This window comes from Tribolium madens, unplaced genomic scaffold (genome assembly GCF_015345945.1).
Source record: "Tribolium madens isolate multiple individuals breed KSU strain unplaced genomic scaffold, Tmad_KSU_1.1 Scaffold_1;HRSCAF=32;Tcas5.2_LG8, whole genome shotgun sequence".
Taxonomy (NCBI): Eukaryota; Metazoa; Arthropoda; class Insecta; order Coleoptera; family Tenebrionidae; genus Tribolium; species Tribolium madens.
The window spans coordinates 2,061,456-2,070,668 of NW_025400984.1; the positions used below are offsets into that span (position 1 = coordinate 2,061,456).

At 30.4% G+C, this 9,213-nt stretch overlaps 1 protein-coding gene across 1 annotated transcript in view; it reads right to left on the bottom strand.

Annotated features, from left to right (window-relative positions):
• The window catches only part of LOC123016218, a 169,888-nt gene extending 165,990 nt beyond the window's left edge, over window positions 1-3,898 (bottom strand). The window contains exon 1 of the mRNA XM_044416479.1: window positions 3,652-3,898. Within this exon, the coding sequence (XP_044272414.1) occupies window positions 3,652-3,742 (91 nt within the window). The 5' untranslated portion in view covers window positions 3,743-3,898. The remainder of the gene's footprint in view (window positions 1-3,651) is intronic.
• Between the last annotated feature and the right edge of the window lie 5,315 nt (window positions 3,899-9,213).

A 9,213-nucleotide genomic window follows, 5' to 3' on the forward strand; every position in this document is an offset into this window, starting at 1 on the left:
CAAGCATTTTTTTTATTCACACCTTTCCTTTAAAATTAAATATCATGCTACGCGACCAATTTCCTTATAAAATTCAGTTTACAGTATTTTTCATGTCAATTATTATTGTTTGGGGAAAAAAACATAGATGTTCCATTTGAAAAACAAAATTTGGTAGCATTTTCGGTTACACCGGATGTGCTAAAAAAATTTAATACATTTATTAAGAAAGCCAAGAATGAATATTATTACTTAAATATTTACTTTTTGAAAAAAAGAAGTAAGTTTAGTAAGTTTATCAGCCGGGGCTGTATATTTTTTGAAAATTTTATATTTATGTTTACATTTTTTAATAAAGTTGATTATTTGAATAAAACTTTTTATTGTAACATGTAGCAAATGGAACAAATGTACCAAAAACGAGATTGTAGCAAATGTATTTGCGATTGCGACACGTAGCAAATTAAGTAGTAATTGTAATAATACATTGTTATCCAACCCTGCCGATGAGAATCAAAATGCTTGCTTCAATTTTAACCAAAGTGACAATGAAGAGCAGCCAACATTAAATTTGTTAGTTCTACTAGAAAACTTTTTTGATAATGTGAAAAATTAAGTTATAATGTCAGTAAACAATAATGTACATAGTAACAGAAATAGCCATGATGAAACTGCTGAATAAAAAAGAAYTGCTGAAACCGACTCCACTGAGTCGGTTTCTGATCTACGTCCATAATATTTCTCGCGTTCCCTCTTTACTGTAATAAACACWTAAGCGAAAACAAAGTGCAGAGGTACTTTACATCAGTTGAAATCATAGAGAAAAAAGTTAACAATAAAATAGCAAAAAAAAGTGAGAAAAAGTCTTCGAACAAAGATACTAAAGCAAGCAGGAAACGTTCAGTGAAACTAACAATAAAAGCCAAGGCACCACTAAGAAATAATAAGGCTATAATAAAATTTAAATATTTGCAAGCATACATAAACTTCTTACTTGTAAGTTCTTCTCATATAGTCTCAATTAAGTACTTTGTATTTTGTCTACTYCACCGCAGTATTTGGAATTAGCCCTCAACAACTACTACCTTTGTTTAAAGTTACCCATTGGAAAATAGAATTTAGTTGTATGACTGTTACATTTAACATTTCGTTACACAATTTAAACAAATTAATATCAGATTTCTCCCTGACTTTAATTAAATATATGATCAAGTTTTTGATATCCTAAATTATTACAAACCACATCAATTGCATTTAAAAGTCAACTCTGCAAAGTTGTTCCAGAAACCACAATAGAAATAAGATTTTTAATTTGCATAAACTTTCCGCTGTTAAACTTTAGTAGTAGAATTTAAAATAAGTTTGCAAAATTTCTAACATCATGCTTTGTTCTTATTWTTGTAAAAAGTCGGTACTTTTWGCCATTTATGTCCCAGTTATCTCAAAATTGAATTTAACTATCTTTTWCAAAATTCTCTTTCTTATATTTTCTTCATTAACAACGTAAATTGTCATTAGCAAATAAATTGTGACGCGCTAAATCTAAATTTCGGGCTTTTGATTGTATCCGGATTATTCCTTGTTATATTAAAGAGACGGTTTCAGGTGTACACATTATGCTTCTTAATCGAATGCGAAATGAAAACGGCAAGGTTGAGACGAACTCCCGCAACGTAATTATCAATCAAACTTAATGCTACATTGTTCCGTCTTCTACGTCTGTTATTAATATAGTTAGGTTTCTCCACAAAGCGCTCAATCTACTTAACATATATACTATCTCTGGGTTGCAGAACTCGCTACTTTATCGTAATATAATATCTTTAAGACAAAAGAATAAAGGTCACTTTGTGGCAGTTATTTGATAAAATTAGTAATTAAAATTAATTTCGCATTTTTTTGCAATACGCTTTACGTTAGGTTAAAATCGGTATAACCACTGGTTTTGTTTTTTATTTATTTTATCACATACAGGGTGTCCCAGCGAGTTGAAAAAGTCCATTAGTGGCCTTTAAATAGCAAAATTTAAAAAAATTACACAGTACATTGATAGATACTAATCTAGTCCATCGCCTAAAATTATTTTCAACTATACAGCGTGTCTCCGAAATAAGTTACAATACAACTTGTGTTTTTTTAAATGAAACATGGATGTACATTTTTATGACAATGTTTTAAAGCTAAACTTTCATTGGTCGATTTTGCTTAGTTTTAAAAAAGAAGACGGTTTTTTTGACGAAAACATGCACTTTTTAAAAATTTATTACACAAAAACTAAGATATCTAGAAAGAAGAAGTTACAAGCTATAAGGTTGTAAAGATTTTTTAGTGTGTTGCATTTGCAAAAATAAAAAAATAAAGGCGTTTGTTAAATGTTCAATAACTTAAAAAAATTAAATGGAACAACTTATTTATTGTTTTTGCATTTAAATGATTATTAAATTGTCTTTCAAAAATTATTTACTCTTAGGTGTTTATAATCAATAACAAAAAAAGATATTTAACGTTAAACGTTAAAAGAAACAATTACTATTGATTCAAAAAGTGCACAGTTGCACAAGAGATGGAGGAAATATCATTTAATCATTTAATTATCACATTTGTATTAAACTGAATCTATTATCCTTTATTTTTACAATAAAATAATTTGAGTTTCGGTATTTATAACGACTTTTACAATTTCTGGATAAATCAACGGATAATTGATCTGTGGTGGAATTATAAAGGTTGCCATAGTATCAACAATGCCCAGATATTGATAGGCATTGTTGCTACAATTAATTTTGAATGATAAATATATTTTCATTTATCAATTCAAGACATTAAAAGTTATTTTTTTTTAGTTAGACAACGTATTATTCTTTCTGTATATTTCTTTATTTTTGCACTGTCTTACTCAGTGCAGATTTGCCCGGCGCATCCACCGTAATGGATACTCTTTTACCGTTATACCAACGCGGCAAAATAAATAATATAATAATGATTAGAAACATTAAGAGAAAAAAACAGCAAATAAATAAGATTTGAATACCACTATAAGGATTAAGAAACTGCGTAAAAAAAGAAAAGTAAAAAAAACAAGAAAATTGTACGACCTTAAACACACTTTTCTTAAAAATTACTTAGTCCTAAAAGTTTAGAACGGTTATGGCTTTGTAAAATGTCTGTTCGTAATGCTTAAATTTATTGTCACTTTGTGATATTGTGTAATTTACTTGTATGATATTTTATTTTCCCATATTTAATAAAAAGTTTCACAAACTAATAGATGATCAGCGACAATAACTAATCCATAATAATCAACATTTGATAAGAATGTACAGAAAAAGTTGCATTTTTAATTTAGAGTGGAACTCACTTTTTACTATTAATGAGTTTTTTTTTATCATTATAGACAAAACATTCTAAGTATGAAACCATTGTGTAAATACAATATGTAGCGCTAGAGGCAGAAAACTAATATTTATTTCGTTATTTAATTATCCTTTTTTATGTTTCTTTTTCAACTTGATACCACTGTCCAATAATCATTTCTAATTAATAAATTTGATTTAATTCGAAATACGATATGTTTAGGMGAAAATGAATTATATTTGTATGCATTTGTAATTTTATTTTAGAGTTTGCGATGCAAAATTCGACAGTTTAAAGCTTCTATTTCCTACAACTCACTTCTTTTGATTGGCGAGGGACTCGAATAGCCGTGTCCTATGAAGACGCTGGCGGCCAGCAAGACGAGATACAGCACTTCCCTCCCGGCCATTTTTCTCAATGCGCACAAATCATCATAAGCACATAACTCACAGCAAAGCTGCAGCAAAAGCTCACACTTACACCAGTTACATTATTGGCACTATCGCAATCGAGCTTTCGACACCATTGAAGCTTCGCTCGCGCTCACGGTGAACCGACGCACAGTTGCCGAGTAGGCCGAGGACTGAAAGTTCGCTCTGTAAGCTGCAGCTTTGAGACGACGATGGCCGGGATGAAGCGGAAAAGCGCGAACTTGATTTAGATGAAATATTTTTGTTTTCTTGCAATTGAAACGAGTATGGAGGAAATGTTAAAGAGGGAAGGGTGGTGATGGAAGAGAGGAGATAATGATAGATGAGGTTGGTTTGCTTGCAATGTTTCAGGAATATTTAAAGCTGCGAGGGTAATCTAATAGATCAGTTTTGACGTCTTGACGTTTATTGTTGCGCGGTTAATAACCATACAAAGAGTTCAGCAGCAGCTTGGCATGTAGGAATCGTTTGATAATGAAGCTAACCGCGGGTTGGTCTTGGTGCGAAAATTAATTTTAATGGAGTTTAGCTCAATTTAATCTATTTCTGTTCACAGCTAAGTACAAAATTAGCTTTATTATATACTGGTAATCTTTTAAAACAGTRATAGATTAATCACGTGTCTAATAGTATATTAAAGAACAAGTTTTATAAGGGCTGATTTGCCGCACAAATCCCAAGTTAGAAAATGAGCCTTAGGCGAGTTTTCTATAGGATGAGTGTGCCAATGTCATTATAAAACGAGTATTTTATGCTATTTTTTTCTAATTTGCGCCTTTTTTTTTCTTATTTTAATAAAAAAAAWATATTTTTGTCGTCTAGAGAATTTTGTGTTGGTAACACTTGGCGCCCACCTGATTTTTTGAATCATTTCCGCCGTCTGTGATTAAAAAATAAAATTTACAAATTATTAGTTATTAGTGTTACAACATAATAATAATAAATAAAATATGAGCCAACAGAATTTAGTTTGCACTCAGCCCAAAATTCGCGAAATTGCCAAAGCAACAACGCAAAATGTGTTTCCTGACAAGTCAGAAGCGGCATACAAAACTAAATAACCCTAAATTCATTAAAGTACAGTGTGCTTTCATAGATAGCTATAAACGACTCCTACTGAGAGACGTTTATAAACGTATTATAAACGCAAATTAGAAAAAAGCCAATAAGGAAACAGCAAAAAATCATTTAGTCAAATAAATAAAAATATACAGGWTGTCTAATAAATATATCTTGAACTATGTATACAGATTTGTCAACAAGAAATTATCATCTAGATATTGAATTTTTAGGTAAATTACGTTTTTTCAAAAGTAATTTTGAATACCTAGGATTGGTAATCCCTTGTTGTTGACGGTTGACGTTTTCTGTCAACCTACTATCAACTATCAACTGAGTTATCTACACAAGCTGACAGGTGACCTAAATTTTCGACACTAGTTACAGTAATTTTTTTGTCACTAGAAACTAACCTAACCAAATTTATGAAAACCTATTTACGAATATCCCTAAATCCTAGGTAGTAATTTCTTGTTGATGCGACAATACCCAGTATGTGTCTTTTTACAGAAAAATTTTCTTTATTATTTTTTTGTGTCTTTTGATACACACTATATCCTTAAAAGATTTTTTTAAAGTCTGTTTTTTAATAGAAACGTCAAACACACGTTGGCACTACTTACAAATTCATTTATTGTAATTTTGGCTTTGAATTCTGCCTTTAGACATTAGATAATGATATTCGATTATAACGTTTCCGTAATCACACCAGGTTCATAAAAGTCAAAATTTTTACATCTCTACATTAAAACATAACCATAACTTTTTAACAAAATTTCTTAGACAAAAACAAAAAGTAAACAAAATTTATGGCTATGAAGATAAGCTCCTACTAACTTTTTTCCTAAAATTTTGACTTGGTGATTTCTATTAAAAAAACAGACTTTAAATGATTGGCCATTTTTACGTTTTTTATTAATTTAGTAAAAGTGTGTAATATATATTTTAAATTTCTGTAGACTCTCAAGTCCAAGTGAGCAGAAAATCGAGAATAATTAATTCTCAGTTTAATACTAAATTATTATTATAAAAATAAGGCAATTTGAGCAAAAAATGTTATAAACCTACAGATTTGTCAACAAGAAATTACCACCTAGGATTTGAACTTTTAGGAAAATTACGTTTTTCATGTTGTTTGTAACTAGAATTTTCAGAAGTAATTTTGAATGTCTAGGGTTGAATGCCTTGTTGTTGACGGTTGACGTTTTCTGTCAACCTGCTGTCAATTATCAATTCAATTCTCCATTCAAGCTGACGGATGACTTAACCTAAATTTTGACACTAGTTACGATATTTTTTGTCTGTCAYCAGAAACCAATCTAGCCAACCTATTTACGAATATCCCTAAMTCCTAGGTAGTAAYTTCTTTTTGATGCGACAATAATAAAAATTTTAAAAATGCAACAGTGGTAACTGCAGAAACAAACGTTATACAGGGTGCGCCAGAACTCGCGCCTCAGAGAAAAATGCCATATAAGGTAAGATACCAGGAACATGGAAAAAAATGTTAAAAAAAAATATCTATAAAAATTTCGAAGTTATGAGAGTTTAAACTTTGCAGTTTGACTCTATTTATTTCTGTCGGAAAAATAATTTTCCAAGTTTTTTTGCTAAAAGCTGTTAGAAGAGGAAACAAGGAAACTGTATCCTAAATTGTAACTCTGTTCACTGTTATTTGTAACTTTTATTGGCAAAATTTTTGTACCTTTACTAAATAATTGTAAAGAAACATATACAAGATCACTAGCATCATTAAATAGACATAAAAATGTCAAATGTCAAAATCTTTTGAAAGATAGAATTGTTTAAACATTTTTTCCATGTTCCTGGTATCTTATCTTACTTGAAATTTTTTTCTGGGGCGCGAGTTCTGGCGCATCCTGTATGTACCAAGGATTTTCAAACAGATGTAAATGTATTTCTGTCAATTCTTATTTGACATCAAAATTTAAAAGTCGCTTTAATATAACTTAAATTTTCTTATTGTGAGTGGATTGCTAGTTTTTTATTAAGCATTTTATGTTTTTGAGCACACGAACCGAATACTTAATTATTTTTATTACAATTATGCCATAAAAATAGTATTCTGTGTAGARAATGAAGTGGCGAAGACCGAGGCAAGCAAATGGTCGTCGTTTCACCGGCCCGTTTGACCGAGTAATTGAATCATCCCCGTTAGGTTGAATTCYCCACTTATATGAAGACTTCTCGAGATGATTGTTATTATTTCAAATGCCGAGGGTGATTTCGTATTCAAAGTCGTAACTGGACTCKTCTCTAAAAACGTGTTAAAAATTTTATCGTTATCGAGACGGAATTGAATCCCTCTCTGTGTTTTCTGTAAACACACGTTAAAACTCAAACATGAGCGGAATTTCATAAAGAGAATGTTTGATCCGAACAAAATTAATTATAGTATTAGATACTGTGGTGGTTTTAATTCTGTGGGGTTAAATTCTATTTTTTGATAGAATTTCGATTTACAACGAATTCTATTCGCTCATTGGATAAATTGGATCTGTGTTAGGTATTTGGGTTTTACAGGTTAAATAAATTATTAATGAATTAGGCGTCATTACTTGTTGAATTAACTGTAATTATAAAATAATGGGAGTGAGCGTAACTAACTTTTAATCTATTAATTTAGTTTAATTATAAAATGAAATTTGAGCAAACACACGGTAAAAAGTTAACGTTTTTTTCCTAAAGAGTCCATTATTTAAATTTATTTACCCTTAGTATAAAAACCGACAATTTATTTTTACGATATTTTTCTCTAATATTTTTATCTCATCTTTTAGCCGCAGCACGCCATTTCTCGCATCCCAGCCACACATCCCTCAAGACAAAAACAACCAAAAAACAGCCATAAGATCGTATCTTTACCGTTCTTTTACTACTAATTTCATTCAACATCTATCATACAATCTGACATTGCTGGCGGCAATCCCCAACTTTCCATAATCTGACCCAACTCGTCGTACGACTTTTTTCATGCTACACTGACAAATACTGTTCTAATGCGATTCATGTCTTATCGTTTTAATAAGTCAACGTGCGCACAAGTTTAAAACGATGTAGACAATTTATTAACCAAAGTGAATTTGGAAACAAATTATCTTGATCTTTCGATACATTATACATCATACAGCAAAGAATCTATTAAATTATTTTTTAAGCAGATCAAAGTTTTAATTCAAATGTAAAACAAATAAAATTGGAAGGCAAAAACTCTTTTTTATATTAATCATTTTTAAATGATGTGTTTTTTAAACTGTTTAAATTTGAAATACAATTTTTAATTGAAAGGTTTTAAGAGAACAAAGTCACATTTCCACTTTTCAAATTTAAAAATTTATTTTTGTCGGGATCAATCAGTTGCAATCATTAGTCTAAAATTTTAAGAAAAAGACATATTAAAATTGTAGTACAAGAATACAATTGACACGTTATTCCAGTAATTTATTAAAAATTGTTATTAAAAATTTAAAGGAAAAGGGCAGTGAAGTGGAAATTTCCTTTGGCAAAAAGGCTAGAGCAGACTGTACGTTAACTGCTTTAAAATTTCGTTTTAATACATTTACTGGGTGATTTTTAAGTATGTGCCAAAATATCAGGTCATAGTAAGCTCAAAAGAAGTCAAAATAACTAAATTTGCCCTAACTTTTTATAGTTTCTGAGATGTAGAAAGTGCACCCTTCATATTGGCGTCACAAGAATATACAGGSTGCGCCAGAACTCGCGCCCCAGAGAAAAAATGTCAAATGCCGGGGGCAATAGGTCGCCAAAAAGTGCAGCCGAAGAAGTAATTTTTGCTTGCATAAGAAAGTTATTAGACTCTTAAATCCACCAATCCCAGAAGGGCACCTCAGGGTGTTATTAAAAAATTATATCCGTTGCTAGGCTACGAAAATAACACCAATTTGCCCAGAATTTTCATTAAATAGCTGGTCTACTGGAATTTTTAGTTTGACATTTATTAATTTGTGGGTGACATTACCTGCTAGTTTGCAGTATTTTTCTCGCATAAGAGGTTGTACACGAGTATAATGAGACAGAATCGTTAATTATTATCAACAATTATCAAAATTTATTTTGAAACATTCTGGAAATTCCTGATGAACCGACTTCTTCACAGGTATTGTTCCTTCTCAACTTTTTCTTCAATCTGATACAGATTAACAAACCGATAAATGAATTTTAGAGCTTGAAAACTAGTGCGTTATCTTTATGAAACAAAGAAGCAAGTGAGAGTGAGACCAGAAAAACATGAAGAAGTACTCAAGTTTCTTTATCTATTTTAATGCAAAATTAACAGAAAGATGTACTTTTTATAAGAAATTGTGTTTAAATAAAACAGGTTACTAATTTTAATATTAAAATTATAGTT